General features: G+C 37.6%; 1 protein-coding gene and 1 long non-coding RNA gene across 3 annotated transcripts in view; both read right to left on the minus strand.

Moving 5' to 3' along the window:
* STK17A (serine/threonine kinase 17a) overlaps positions 1 to 16,303 on the minus strand; it is a 38,415-nt gene that overhangs the window by 5,913 nt on the left and 16,199 nt on the right. For both annotated transcript variants that reach the window (XM_042963588.1, XM_042963578.1), the window contains exon 3: positions 11,224 to 11,368. In XM_042963588.1, the coding sequence (XP_042819522.1) occupies positions 11,224 to 11,368 (145 nt within the window). The remainder of the gene's footprint in view (positions 1 to 11,223; positions 11,369 to 16,303) is intronic.
* LOC122232975 lies at positions 399 to 10,472 on the minus strand. Its single transcript, XR_006210363.1, has 2 exons — positions 6,338 to 10,472; positions 399 to 2,885 (listed from the first exon to the last, which is right to left on the minus strand). It is a non-coding gene; the product is annotated as an uncharacterized LOC122232975 (long non-coding RNA).

The raw sequence follows: 16,303 nt of genomic DNA on the forward strand, positions 1-16,303 counted from the left end.
AACTGAAATTGACAAATTTAACAATAAGCATTCATTAAGCAAATATTTTTACAATGTACTTACGATGTGTAAGGAAACAGGCCTTGTACAATCTCCTTCTTTACACTGGCTCCTGCTCAGACCATAAATGTGCATCTACCCCTATTTTAAAAACAAGACCAAGCTACTCATAAAGGAATCCCCTATGACTCTGCATTTCTTTCTAGCCAACATACTTATTGCTATTCCCTCACTTCTCAATGCAGTTGATTCTGGATTTTGCCCCCTCTCCTAGATCTGTCCTAAGATCATAAAATCTTTAATAATCAAAGACCCACCAAATCAATGGATGTCTTTTAGGCACCATTTTATACACACTGATTGCTACATAATGTACTACTGGCAACCATCCTTATATGCCCTCTTGGACATTTTCCTCCTCAATAGATCCCTCACTGTTTTCTTAGGATTTTTTTCCCTTCTTTCCTTTTAAATATTGGTGTTGCCCCAGATCTCTTGCCTACTGGCCCTCTATCTTTCAGCAATCTCATCTACTATCAAGGCTTCAGCTACCACTTACCTGCTGATGACCTCTATCTACCTTCTACCCTAAGCCCCTTGCCGACTCATAGGTCCAATTAAAATCTATCTTGTCATTTGGCTGAAATGGGCCACACCTTCAGCTCCCACTACTGAGCAAAGGCCATCAGTTCAGTAAACACCTCAAGAACAGGTTCTTCCTTCAAACCCCACTAAACCCATGCCTCCCCTTCTGTACTCCCAGTCTCAATGCCCAGCTCAGCAACTAGGGAATCATCCTACAGTAGTTCATCTCCTTCATTTTCAACCATGTCTCACCCTTAGTGAAGTCACTGGCATGCCAATGCTATTTCTTAAATTGCAAAAAACCCGCTGCTTAAAGTTTGGGCTTTCATTATTTCTTACCTGGACTACTAACCTCCTGCCTCTAACTGCCCCCACCTTCAATCCATCCTTCACTGTACAACGATCTCATCATAATGTAAGTCTGATCATGATACTGATGCTAGTCCTCACCAATGGACACACTCTCAAATGGGATGTATTTGACCATGGGTGAGAGAGAACTACCCAAGGCCACAAAATCAATAAGGTTCATATTCCTGGAGTCATTTTTTTTTTTTTAACCCAAATGAAAATAACCTAAGACACTTTTACATAAAAAGTCAAACAGATATATTATGGACTAGAATATAAAATTCATTAGAATTTTTGAAATGGCACTTGAAAGAAAAGTTTGTGTTGCTTTAGAAAGTCTACACTGTCTTCTGCCATTAAGAAAATTTCCAAAGATAAATTGAGAAGCACCAGTACTAACAAAGTATAAATACCTCACTGTAGCACAAGTGTTTTACAACCCAGCTTCTGCTTCCTCTCTAAGATTAACCTTCTGCCACTATTCTGTAGGCAATCTGTGTTCCAAATCCAACAAGCTGTAATCCCTAAACAAGATGTGCACTCCCACATCTTATGCTTTTGCATTATGTATTGCCTTTTCTCAGGAAGCTCTCTCCCGGACAAATTTAGTTTTGTCATTCACTCCATGCATGGTGGCTCTCAACAAAGCACTGATTCCTCAATAAAGCCTTTTCTGATGCCCCCTCTGGTCTTCCAGGGAGGGTTTGATGCCTGACCCCTCTCTATTCCACAACATCTTATACATAGCAAACTTATCCCACTATTTAGCTAATTGTATTTTTCTGTCTTCTCCATCACACTGTGGTTCTCCAGAGTTTTACAATGAATGTTAACATTTCCTTTCCTTCCATGCATATTCAACCACTCCACTGGGCTTCTGTGTCCTCATTCCTCTACCGCAGGTCACTAAAATCCAGCGTCGTATTTCCATGCTTTCTGGACTACCACCTTAGCAATGCTTGGCATTGCCGCCACTCCTTCCTTGTTTACAAACTCTTTTTCTCTTGGCTTCCAGAACAAACACTACCCTGGTCTTCCTCCTAATACTCTGGCTGCTGTGTGTGTCTCCTCATCTTCCTTTAACTGGGCCATTAAATGGTGGGTTTCTCACAGCCTGATCTTGAGGCTTTTTGCTCTTTTCACTCCACACTCTCACTTCACACAAGGTATCTGTACCCAAGGCTTAATTATCACCTATACATTAGGAGTCACAGATTTTATCTCTGGCTCAGACTCTTCAACCGCTTACCTAATCTCTCTCCTTTGATGTCTCAAGGCTATCTCGAATTCAACATGCCCAAACCAGACTCCTATTTTCCCTCCCAAATCAGATTTCCTGTATGTCAATGGTCATTACACCCCAGGGAATGCCATCCTCACCCAGCAGGGTAGAAGAAAACACGAAGAATCACCTTGGTCATTCCTCTCTCCCCACTTTCTCCTCATTTAACTAACATGTCACCATATCCTACTGATTTTAAATCATAAATGTAAGCACTTCTAAACTTTACTTATTTCTCTCCAACTAGACAACAATCATTCAAGCTACCATCAATTTTTGCTTAATTGCAACAGACCCTAAATGGTTTGCTAGGATCTATTTTGCCCATACTTAGCCAGAAGGAGCTTTTGCACTATATAAATTTGATTGGTCACCCCCCTGCCTAAACCCTTCAGTAGCTTCCCATTACTCTTAACTTCCAAATGTATTTGGAAGCTGCTAATTCGAGCTCCTGCCTAGCTCTCCAGCCTCATTATAAACTTGCTGCCCTTGGCCCAGGGACAGTGAGTCTCAATGGACACTGTTCAGTCTCTCCTACTTGCCATGCTCTCTCTCACAAAAGTATCTTTGTATACTTTTTCCCCATTCTTCTTTTCCTGGTGTCAACTTGCTGGGAAGACCCAGGAGGGCAGTGAAGCAGATTCTAACAATGTTCAACAGTGAAGAGCTGCAATATGAAAAAAGAAGTTGAAGTGTAGACAGTCCCTTTTTAAAGGGGTTCAATGTTGACCCAACCATCCATTCTGCCCTTATCAGAAAATACTTGTAGATTATTCAAAGTCTGGATTCAGAAACAGAGGATGGGGAGAATCTAAAGATCCATGAGCCACAGTACTGGTCACTGTGATAGCACCAGGGTCCATGCCAGCACATGGGAGGCACACATTATTTACTGTTTGAAAGAAAGGAAAAAACATAACTAACTATAAAAAACAATTTGAAGGGTGTCTATTTTGTGTCAGGAGTGGAGGCACTGTAAATATGAGTGATAACAAGTCCCTACTGACAGAGAGCTCACCATCAGAAGAGAAAACAGAAGCACCTATATCAGGCTTGACTAACTCTGCTGTGCATTTTAAGTGTTGTCATAGACAAAGTGCTCAGGTAACAAATAAATAAGAGGGAATAGGGGCGCCTGGGTGGCGCAGTCGGTTAAGCGTCCGACTTTAGCCAGGTCACGATCTCGCGGTCTGTGAGTTCGAGCCCCGCGTCAGGCTCTGGGCTGACGGCTCGGAGCCTGGAGCCTGTTTCCGATTCTGTGTCTCCCTCTCTCTCTGCCCCTCCCCCGTTCATGCTCTGTCTCTCTCTGTCCCAAAAATAAATAAAAAACGTTGAAAAAAAAATTAAAAAAAAAAATAAGAGGGAATAATTCAGCCTTGGAGAATTACACAGGAGGTAAGTGAGCAGACCCTGAAGGATAAGAAGGATTTTGACATTTATTAAAAAAAAAAAAAAAAATTATGGACTGCATACTGGAAAAATAACAGAAAATAAGGCATGAGTTCCCTGTTCTTTTGGAACCTTACATTCTAATGGGGACAAACAAATATGAATAAATAATAATACCTCAGGTAGTTTTAAGCACCAAGGAGAACTCAGAGTAGGGTAATGGATGACAGTGCCTGTTGTGTGTGTTTGTGTGCATATGCATGTTATATTCAGAATAGTTGAGGAAGGTTTCTCTAAGACAGTATTTGGGGAGAAAGCAATGCTAAGAAGGAACGTCATGGCAGAATACTTTGGGGAGTGGGGTAGGCAGGGAGCATTCCAGGGAGAGGAAAGACCCCACCCAAGGCAAGGACAAGCTACTAGTGGAGGGACTGCACACTGGAGAACAGCACAAAGGTGAAAGGGACAAAAGTGGTGGCAGGCACAAAGAGGGTGGATGGACAAGAATCAGGGCTTTCTGAGCCATTCTGGAAGAACTGGAAGAAGTCAGACCACAGGGGAGGGCAAGAGGACATTCCAGGAAAAGAAAACGTCACATGCCAAAGAATACAGGTGAGCCAATATATAGCATGACACATGCAAAGTATCATCAAATACAAGAATGTCTCTGAAGAATGTGCCTTTATCCTATTTTTAAAGTCTTGAAAGGGAGAGCGTGAGTGAGGGATATGATGAAGCATGGAATGAAAAAACACAGAAGAAACTTTACACATTACAGTGGCAAAATCCACAGCCCATTGTGACTGTTGCTGTGTAGGAGCAGGAACAATAAGGTGCTTATGTCATTCACTGACTAATATAGTCAGGTCAGCAAGAGAGGACAACTGGTTCAATTTTGATTCTCAGACCCAGAATCTGAGGTGCCCGCAGAACCACCCAGAACAGTTGGAAATTCAGTCTGGAGAGAATATAAGGCTGAGGATACTGCTTTGGAAAGCAAGGGCACAGAGGCAAGACTAAAACCATGGAAGTAAACAAGAGGAAGAGAATATGGCAGAAGAGAAGTGGCCAAGATGAGTTTTTGCTGATAACCACATCTAACGAGAGACAACAAGAGTGATGAAGGCACTCAGAAATGCAGTCTGAGAGGGAGGCAAAGAACACAGGCATCGTGTTGTAGTAAGAAAGGAAGGAGAGGATCATCAAATGGGATGAGGGGAAGAATGAGGACTAAGAAAAAGCTACTGAATATAGCAAATAACCAAAGTCTGAAAGACTTCTGAGAAAGTAATTTTTAGTAAAACCATGGGAGAAAAAGCTAGATTATAATAGGTTGAAAAGTAAGTTGAAAGACTAAGCGATCTTTACGTTACAGGCCATTCTGGCTTAATTATCTGTGGATACTCTCTAAACTGGTGCTATCCTATGAAAGGTACTGCAAGTCACAGAATGTAATTTAACATTGTCTAGTAGCCATATTATCAAAAGTAAAATGAAACAGATGAAATTATTTTTTAATTCAATATGTCTAAGATATCCCTTCAACATGTAATATATAAATTATTGAGATATTTTGCTTTTTCTTTTCCATACTAAGTCCTTGAAATCTGGTGTAGAGTTCACACTTTGAATACACCACAGTTCTCAAGTACTCAACAACCACAAATGGTTAGTGGTACTGGACTGAACACTGCAGCTATAAACGTTGTTAATAAAAAAGGATCTAAGTGATATCCCAATAAATGTTTAGGAATTCTTAACATCTCTTGCATAATGTCCATATTACCACTATGCAATCACAGACTGTACTTCATTTTGAAAACATATGAAGTTTTGAAAACTTCATTCACAAAAACAGACTTCTCAACAGTGAAAATAACCATACCATGGCTCAGTGTAATCTGTGATTTTATATAAAAACCTGTTTTTTAAAACCATAGAAAGTTTTGGCTACAGTAAAAACCTAAAACTGAACAAAAAGACAAAACCAAATTGCTGTCACTATAGAAGCTTGGGCTGCAGACGCATGCTAAATTGTTATAAATACCCAAACCAGGTAAAGCACCCCTGCCTTGCCACACACACACAAAAGGAGTAAAAATGCTCAGCTGATCAGTGTTAGAATCAATCTCTCTTTTCAATGATAAAATAACGAGAGGTTTTGGTAATATATATAAACGAACTTCATTATAAAGTGACATTCTCCTTGTTAATTAGCTTCTAGCAATTTCTTCAAGGAAAAAACCTAGGATTATGAGTCCCAAGACTTCTCAAGGTAATTTTAGTTTTATTATATTAATGAAATACTATAGTAAAATAAAATGTCATTATTCAGGCAAATTAGATGAGTGAAGTTTGGTTCTGTTATATATATTCATCACTGAACGTGTTTTGCCCTTCCCAGTACATAAAAAAACGCCAAAAGAAATATTGCCAAGTGGAAATCTTCACCATATCTTAAGGTTCATTTTATGATTAATAAAACATGCACATTCTGTGAAATGTTCTTAAATATCATTTGTTCACTTAAAACAGCTTACATGTTTTCATAAGCTTAAAACAGCTTATGTTTTGTTTATACTTTACATTGCTTGGGAAATGCTTTCTTTAGTAAAACCCACACTAGTTGGGTGTGGTGGTAATGTCGTAAATTCTCAACTAGTGTGATCAAATTATTAAAACGTTACTGTACTTGAAATCTAGGCCCAGTCACATGCATCTATCACCTACCAACGTGAGAGAACTTAAACAGTTGACAGAGATGTTGCTAGGAAAAAACACATCTCATAAAATCAGAACTCTTTCATGGAATTTCAGTTAATGTTTATTATGTAGTTTCTATCAACTGTGCCTTGGTTTGAACACAGGTACATTTTAAAAACAGATCTTACTCCTCTAAATAAAACAAGTACAATTACAGGACTATAATCTGTCAGTCTTTGATGGCAAAATATACCCACTTCCAGTAAGTGAAATATATGGGTTGAAAACAAAGAGAAGTGCATTAGCATTACAGCTTAGACCTCCTTTCTAGGGAATCCAGTTCATGATAAAAAAGCTGTGGTTCACAATATTTAATTCTATTTAAGATGCATGAATCCCAGGTGGTAAGAAAGAAAATGACATGGTCAATTCAGAGGCAATGAAAGTGGGGGAAAAAAAGGAAACACACAAACTGTCCTCAAATAGACAAAGGCAGTAGGGAGGTCTTTGTAAAATCTTATTTCTCTGTTTCATGGGGGAATCCTTTCATTTATCTTGGTATCTTTATCTTTGTACATAACCCATTTAACATTTACTGAACAACCACTTCTGGGTAAGATCATTGTAAAGTTGAGGCTAACTTGCTTATTAATTAGCCTTAAGGTGCCATGGATAAAATTTTAAGGAACATTTTTATCAGGCAATGAGAATTCAAGTTAATTGGCTTTTTATTTATTAAAACCCAGGTCATAGTACAGAAATAGGTTAATAATACTGTCTAAATCAGTCTGGGGGGCTGTTTAGAAATGTTCAAGTAAATGTTACGGTTTCAAACTGTCAATGATCAACTTAAATCTCAGAAGGGAAAGCTCTGGCTTCCTGGTCTGCTCCTGCGCTTCTCATCATATACATCTACCAGGGTGGACAAGCTAACAACTGAACACCTACCAACAGAAGACCATCCAAACACAAGGAGCACTGGGTTTTAAGACTGGATTTCTTTGTGTTCTTTTTGGTCAAGACCTTCCTCTGACTGAAGTAAAAGCAGGCCACTATGCCAATGGCTAATTCACCAACTGAGATTATTTTGAGGCTTTTAGGTTTGTTCTGACTTTGGTAGAGTTGTTGTTTCTCAGATTTGTCAGTCCCGCCATGATTTACATGAAATGAATGGGCTTTCTCCTAATCATAATCTAGTGTCTTTTCTATTTTTGTCGTCCTAGAAACACTCCAAAATCTGCATCTGCTACCCCTCAAAGCATTTGCCATATTCAATTTAAGATATTTGGCTGAGAGTCTTCAGTGAATCAGCCTTTGGCAAACTGCCCATCTGGAGTCTGATCTGAAGCCAAGTAGCAGATTTCCCATTGTGTCAATTATCTCTTTCATAGGAGCAACTATAATAGTTATTCTAACTTCTAACTACTACTTGTCTCTGTGACAAGAATTTCCCATTTTAACCATAATGGAGAACAAATAGTCTACTAACTCAAAGTTACCCTATACATAGGGATTACCAAGTTTCACAGATTTAAAACTATTTTTTTCTCTAATTCACAGAATTAAACCTTTAGAAAACATATTTAGCTTTGTAGCTTTCAAGCTCTTATAGAAACTCAGAGTCAACATTACAAGCATAAATTGTCATTGGGCGGACAGCTGTTAAACGGTGTAGGACAGTAGACCCTCTGTCCAGATTCACAGAAGTCACAGAAAGTCAACTGCAGATGACCTTTTGGTAGAAATCATTCCTATCTGCACTCCTGCCACACCAACCCCACCTCCAACTTTCCCCCTCCAGCAGTTCACTTAGAGACAAATTCTGACTGCACATGTGAAGACTGTGAGGGCAGAAGAAAGGCTGAGGACCTATCGGGCCACCCTGTCTTCTTTCTAGTTCCTCTGGGCCTAGGCAACATGAAGAGTCCAGCTTCCAACATCAAAGGCCCATCATCAAAGCCTCTATTAAATCCAGAAAGAATTCTACACTAAGTGTACTGGGGAGAAAGGAATATGATTTATACTGAGTGTATTGGGGAGAAAGGGATATAATTTCCAGTTAAACCTGGTATTCAAGAACTTAATTTTCACCCTTGGCTGCTTTCAAGTAACATCAAAGATCCATGACACATAGTGTTGGCAACCTGACTTGCTACTTAATTAGTTCCTAAATAATAGTCATAGGTTGAGCTGTCATAAATTGAAAGCATATTTCCTATAAATGCAATGTTATTTAAATTGGGGTTCATTCCTAGAAGTCCTTTTTACTTCACAAAACTAGCAAAACATCATAAAAAATAAAACTTAAGTGTGTGAAACCAAATATGGAAACAAGCATAGCACAAACTTTACTTTTGGGAATTCTTCTGCATGGCTGAGACTAACTGAGGCTTCTTATAGTCTGAGTCCACTGAAGTCTGGACTGCAGAGACCATCTCTTTCTCTGTGTTCCTGAGGGAAGCACAGTTGGGTATTTCTTACAGCAAGGATCTTTGAATTTCTAACCATATGACAGGCTAAAGTATAAAAAACAAAGCCCCAGTTCCCTCACTCTTGCTATGAGGGTTGTACCTAGATCATCTCTAAGGCCACTTCAACTTTAATACCTTGGGACTACATGTGGGTACACACATGTCCACACTTACCTTCAAAAAATGACACTATAACTACCATAGTCTACAGTGTTATAATCATGCATTTTAGCTACCGTACTAAAAAATTAATTATCTTTTAGAAAAATATGTTTACAGAATGAATTTAAATTGGCATTTTTCAGAAAAAAACAAGAAGTTTCCGAACTGTTTTCTTTCCCCTATATTTTTCGGTAGGACTACTATTTGAGGGAATATCTATTACCCTTCCCCCTTATTTCAAATGGAATTTTATCAAGTTTACTTTGGAAGTCAACCTCCAGAGTACACATTGTTCACTCTTCCTTGAGAGTGTTCCTTCATGCAGTAAAGATTAGACACAATTATTTATACAGTATTCTATCTATCAGGTGTCACGGTGTGCCCTACAGCAGTTCTCAAAACGGTGCCTGGACCCATAGTATCAGCATCACACACCCCTTCCCTGAATCAGAAACTCTGGAATTGGGGCCTAGCAATTTGCTTTAATAAGCCTTTTCTGGTGATCCTGATCTCTGTCAAAGTTGGAGAAGCACTGCCCTAAGTGTCTACTTTCTGCTACGGGGCAAACTACAGCAGAGGTCAAGATAGATTGGGAGAGGATGAGGAGTGAAATGAGGCAGAAGTCCAAGATAGGAAAGCCTTTTTTGGGTCCAGGGGTTCAGCCTCCTCAGGTGATGTTCCTTCCTAACCTGAACTCCTCTGGCTAATAAGGAACTGGAGCCACTGGTGTAGTCCTTGAGGAATGTTTCATTTCCCCATAGCTACACCTGGACTTCATGTGGTAGCAACCATCAGCAGGGATCTTAGACTTTTCTACCCCAGATGCCTGAAGGACTATGCTAAGGATACTTGTAGTGGACATTCACTGTCTGTCTCCTGATCGCCCACCTACTCTCTATTCTTTCTGAAACAGAACTAGTCTGAGAATCCATCCTTTCCCCACTCTCAGTCCAAAAAAAACTTGGGATGGGAGGAGGAATTTAACCCTCCCAGGTTGGAGCAAAGGACACTGGTAATGCTGGCCTGGCCAGTCAAAACCCAGCACCCCCAACGTCCCCCTGACACACTTACTAGTTCCAGACTGATCTAAGTCAGTTTGATGAGAGTGAATCTCAGAACTTCTGAAAGAGCTAATAAATAGAACCTGGCTCCTTCCTGCTGAATCTCTGGACAACTGTAAGGCTAAAATGGCAGCATCTAACTTACTACCATCTTACTGCCATTTTTAGAAGGTAGAGCTGGAGACCGAAGAAAAACCAACTATGTACTTGCAATATTTGAATTAACGAATAGTGGCATTCCTTAAGTTGGAATTGTCCCTGGAATTTTTAGCTAATAAAATTTCCTTTTTTGCTTCCCTTACTGATCACTTGAAAGCATCATAACTGCCCTTTGTGTATTCTTTCCTCCCTCTTCCCCTTCCTTCTTTGATAATTTTAAACTAGAAATCTACCCACCTCTGAGGCCCCTGGGTGGCTCAGTCAGTTGAGCGTCTGACTTCGGCTGGGGTCATGATCTCATGGCTCTCATGAGCCCCATATTGGGCTCTGTGCTGACAGCGCGGAGGCTGGAGCCTGCTTCGGATTCTGTGTCTCCCTCTCTCTCTGCTCCTCCCCTGCTCACACTCTATCTCTCTCAAAAATAAATAAACATTAAAAAAAACAAAAGAAAAATAAATCTACCCACCTCTAATTTCTTTAGTTCTCTATTTTATTTACTGCTGCCTAATTTTCCACAAAATGGTTTTTCAGATATCCCTGCTAAAAAGTCATCTACCACTTCATGATATTTGAAACCCCTGGAATCTGGCCTTTCCTCAATTGTCAGCATCTCCTATTTCATCTCTCAATTCCAGTGACACTATTCCATTTATGTTTGCCCAACAAGTACTCTTAACTCTTGTGAATTAATTTTATCCTCTATTTTCTACATTTTCCTATATTTTCTCTATCTAAATCCCATTTTTTTTTTTTTTTTTAAAGGTCTAGCTCAAACTCTGTCTCTTACCAGGAAGAGTTCACCTACCCCACCAATATCCTCTAAGCTCTGTTTCTTGAGCAAAGTATTATTATTTATCTTTCTATGTACACAGATGTGCATTATCTCCTTAATATAAATAATTGGTTAGAGGGATAAGAACAGACACAACCTTTATATCCTTATTACCTAATAAAATACACAATCTTGATAAATGTTTTAATAAATCACTGTTAAAAATATTTTACATCTGTAGTGTCATTCTCTAGCAATCTCAAAATTGTAAAGTAATCTAGATCTTACCTTCAGATCAAGATGTACTACATTATGAGCATGTAAAAAGCGAACACCTTCTAATATCTGCCTCATGAGTCTTTGAACATCTTTTTCTTTAAAGGCGTCTTCTCTGTCTGCAACACACTGGTCAAAGATTTCACCCCCAGCAGCACTAGAGAAGGATAGAAGCATACTTTAATTATAAAGGAAAAGGACTCATTAAAAATATTTAGCCTTTTGTTCTTAATATTTTACATATTAAGTGTCTTTATTTAGGTAAAGTATAATTTGAGTGTGTGTCCCTATATCCATTTTTCTTTTGTCTTTTTAAAATAAAAATGTGAAGCCTCAAATATGAGTTCAGATTAAGAACTTCAAAAATTAAACTTTAATGGTAAAATGTATTAACACACTCTCAAGTGAAAATTTTTTGAGAATTTTTGGTTGAAAAACACATAGAAATATTATTTTTAGAAAAAATACAAACGATGAAAATAAAGCAAATGCTCTTCAATGAATTAAAGACCCCTTCCCCAATCCTACAGCCACATCTAGAGGTAAACACTATTCTCCCTTTGGTGTACTATATCCTTCCAGAGTTTCTAAAAATATATACTTATTAAATGCATACAAAAATATTAGTTGCCTGGATTTTTAAAAAAACAAATGGTAATATAGGACACATTCTCCTGATACTGTTCCACAACCCTTACTTTTAAACATGTCTTAAGAATCTTTCCATGATGGTTTTATATTTATCTATTTTGTAATTTTGAACTCTTACATCCCTGTGAATAAACCATATTTGATGTAACCATTCCCCTTTGAAGGTCATTTACTTTCTTCCTAATGATTCACAACTATAAACAATGCTGTGATGAGAAGGCACATTACAATTTCTCATATGTTTACTCATGTGTGAGGAGCTCTCAAGGGTAGACATCTAGAAAGAAACAGCTGGACTGAAGGGAATGTGCATTTAAAATTTTAATAGGAAGAGCCTATCCTCTCCAAAAGAGCAGTACTGATTTAAATTTTCTTTCAACCTCTGGCCAAAGCATCTCAGTTTTTCTCTAACTAATTTTGCCAATAAGGCGGGGGGGGGGGGGGGGGGGGGGGGGGGGGGGGGAGGGGGAATCAACATTAAAAAATGTTCATTTCCCTTCAGCAAAAAGTCCATACTTAAACATTCATTCATACCATAAATAACAGCTCGTGTCATATCACAAAATTTCTTTTATGTGTTAAAAAAAAAAAAAAAAGGCAAGATTGCTTTCATAAAGTTGCTATAGAATTGACATGGAATACCTAACTGCAAACAGCCATGCTGCTGTCAGACAAGAGCTACTTACTGAATTCCTTTTCAGAAGATAATTTAGTTATTTCCTTTCCTGTTAAAGCAACCTATTTCCAAATTCTGCCCATATAAGGAGACACAATTTGTCACCAAAATTAGATAAGAACATATTTAAGTTTAGCTGAGCAGCTGCAGGTGACGAAAGTGAAAGAATAATTCATTGGCTGATAAGGTTTTCATTTTGACTAAACCTACACAACTGAATTTTTATTACATTTTGATTATAGCATGAAAAAAACCATGTGTGAAAGCATCAAAACCATTTTTGTTATTTAAGTGTAAAATGGCCATCATGCATCTGGGCACAGTTAAAGTAATATACAAGTCAGAAGAAAGGAAATGGTGAACATTCACAACACAATTACAGAGTAATAATGGCAGCCTAGGAGTACCATATACTGTTAATATGGATTTGATGATCTAAAGTAAAAGTCAGTATGAACTGTGTCAACTCAGTCTAAGCAGCACGATGCACCATGATATAACATATAGCCCACGTAGCCCTCTGCATACACACACCGCAATTTGCCTGTTACACTCGGAACTGTCCGTGTTCCTCAACTAAAACAAAGAACTGTATTTTTGGTTGAAAAAGTTTTCCAATCACAATTTATTGTCCTCTGAGTCTTTCAGCTCATTACTAACATCCACAATAAAATTCACTATAGGTCAATTTACATAAGTACAATGATTTCTTTACCTAAAATTTAAGAGCAATTTATTGTTAGTTCTTTTCACTATAAAGTTTACCCATTCTTGCCTTAACATAATTTAAGTACTTTACATAAGCACAAGATACGAAGCACAAAACTACCATTTTCTGAAAATTTTCAAGGATGTATTTCAAATGCAGACTATTAACAAAGCTGTAAAAGCTAGCCTTCAGTGACCAGCAAGACTTGCATATACCCTCTGATACAATCACCCTATTTTATACCTGCTTAAATGTAAGCTTGGCCCATTAACTCATTGTCATATTTACTAGTGGAACTAAACAAAATTATACTAAAGAACAATTTGCGACATTAAAAGCATTTGTTAGGCATGGTTACAGGAAATGTAAGAATATTATCAACTACTTCACAGGAAGTATCTTCCTTTACATAAAGCCAGAGAAACACTACATTTTGTTGTGCCTATCTTTTAACTACAGCAAGATTTTCATGTATATTATGGTATATTTACTTTAGTAGTGCTTGTTTTCCACTACTTTAAAACTATTCAGAAACTCAGCAATTAACTTTATTATGAATTACACAATTTTTTACCAAAAAAAAATTTTATGAAAACATTAATTCAAAAACTTTTTACAAAAAATTTTACAAAAACCTATTTTTATAAAACATATTAAGAACTTTTAATTTCAACTTTCTAGTGGCCCTTAGAAAGTTAGGGGATAAGTATCTTTTTGATCAACATTATGCAGAGCCATATACATGATATTTGCAGGCTAAGAGTCACTGCGTTTTCTTGGTTGCCTGCACCTTGTCTAGATTTTAGCTCCCAACCTCGAACATCAAACACTCCTATTTCTATAGAAACTAGCATTTCCATTTCCATCCTGCTTAAAGGGTTGGTTTAGATCTTTATTCCTTCACTCTTAAAAATGAACAAATACCAATCAAACATGTTAGGTCTTGTGCAATGTGCTATGGACAGAAAGATAAATTAATTATAAGTATGGCTTATGACTTCATGTACCAGTAGGAGAGAGAGAAAATGAAACACATTTTAAAGAATATATGTGCATAAATATATATGGGTGTGAAATTATATATAAAGTGATGTGATAATTTAGCAACTGAGCAATTAATTGGAAAGGAGAAAAAAAAAATCTTAGAAAAATGACATTTATTCTGAGCCCTGTAAAATGAATAGGAATCCACCAGATGAAATGGTAAGAGCACATCCCCAGCATAGTGAACACAAATAAAAGGGCATGGCGGTATCAACAACACAGGATACAGACTCACTAAAGGTTAAGTAAGCTGTTACTTCCCCTTTCAGCCAAATGGTATGGAACTTACCCTTCAGCCATGAACAACTAGAAAATGAGCAAAGTATATAAGCCAACTGTTTTCAGACAGAACATAGGCAGTTAGGACCATGATCCCTGAAAAGAGGGACACAAACAAGATGGGCTCTACTGTTTCTGTCTTCCTACTTGGAAGTAATTTATGGACTGTGGTATAAGGTGAAGGAGAAACCCAAGCAGAATATGGCGGCCTTGCTAAACTGAGGAAACAGACTAGGAGTTTGACAAAGTTGGATTTCATAGGGACAGTACCAGAGAGGAGTGAGCTACACAGAGAAAGACTGATCCAAGTAGTTCAAAATAAATCACAAGCAGGATAAACACAAGGCAAATCAAGGCACATTATGCACAAATTACTGAAAGAAAAAAATATTTAAAAAGACACTTATAAGGGAACCAAAAATCAAAACAGACTTCTTGTCATAAACAACGCAAGGCAAATGACAATGCAATGCTATCTTTAAGTGCAGACAAAAGAAAGTGTGTCTAAAATGCAGGATGAGGTTGGAAAAGGACTAGCAGGAGATGAGGCAGAATAGAACACAGACAGGAAAGCATGAGATGAGGTCAGAACAATCTGAAACATCCTAGGTAAGGCAATAAAAGTGCTAATATATAAAGCTAAATGTCTCCTCCAAAAGCACTCCCCACTCTCCCAAGCAGAGGAAAGCAGGACAACACATGGCTAAAAGCTTTGGAGTCACACACTTCCAGACTAAATCCCAGCTCTATTTGCAGTGTGACCTTAGGTTTGATTACTTCTCTGAATTTTTTTCTCATATAAAATCCTGTTCTAAAATTTATAAATAAACAAATTCAGTAAAGTTGCAGGATACAAAATCAATATATCAAAATTATTGTGCTTCTATACACTAAAAATGAATCTTCAAAAAGAGAAATTAAGAAAACAATCCCATTTTCTATGACGTCAGAAAGGATACTCAGGAATAAATTTAAGCAAGAAAGTGAAAGATCTATACAATGAAAACCGTAAGACACTGATGAAAGAAATCAAAGAAGATACAAGTAAATGGAAAGATATACCATGCTCATGGGTTGGGAGAATTAATACAGTTGAAATGTCTATACTATCCAAAGTGATCTACAGATTCAACACAATTCCTACCAAAATTCCAATGGCATTTTTCAGAGACACAGACAAAACAATCTGAAAATTTTCATAGAACCACAAAAGACTCTGAAACGCCAAAGCAATCTTGAGAAACAACAAGTCTGGATTTGAGAATATTTTCCGATTTCAAAATATATTACAAAGTACTACTCAACAAAAAAAGGAATGAAATCTTGCTACCTGTAACAATACAGATAGACATTGAAGATATTATGCTAAGTGAAGTAAATCAGAAGGAATAAGACAAATACTATAAAATTTCACTCATATATGGAATCTAAAAAAACAAATGAACAAACAAAACAAGAAACAAAATTCATAGGTATAGAGAACAGACTGGTGGTAATCAAAGGGGAAGAGGGGAGAGAGGTGTGCAAATGGGCAAAGGGGGTCAGTTAGAAGGTGATGGATGGTACCTAGACTTTTAGTGGTGATCACTTTGTAGTGCATACAGATATCAAATTATGTTGCATACCCAAAACATGTTTTATACCAATTATATACAATTTGTAAAAAATTTCTTGTGGAAAAAAATGTGTGTGGGTGTATGTATGTATCAAAGCTATAGTAATGAAAACAGTAT

The sequence above is a fragment of the Panthera tigris genome, chromosome A2 (assembly GCF_018350195.1).
Source record: "Panthera tigris isolate Pti1 chromosome A2, P.tigris_Pti1_mat1.1, whole genome shotgun sequence".
Taxonomy (NCBI): domain Eukaryota; kingdom Metazoa; phylum Chordata; class Mammalia; order Carnivora; family Felidae; genus Panthera; species Panthera tigris.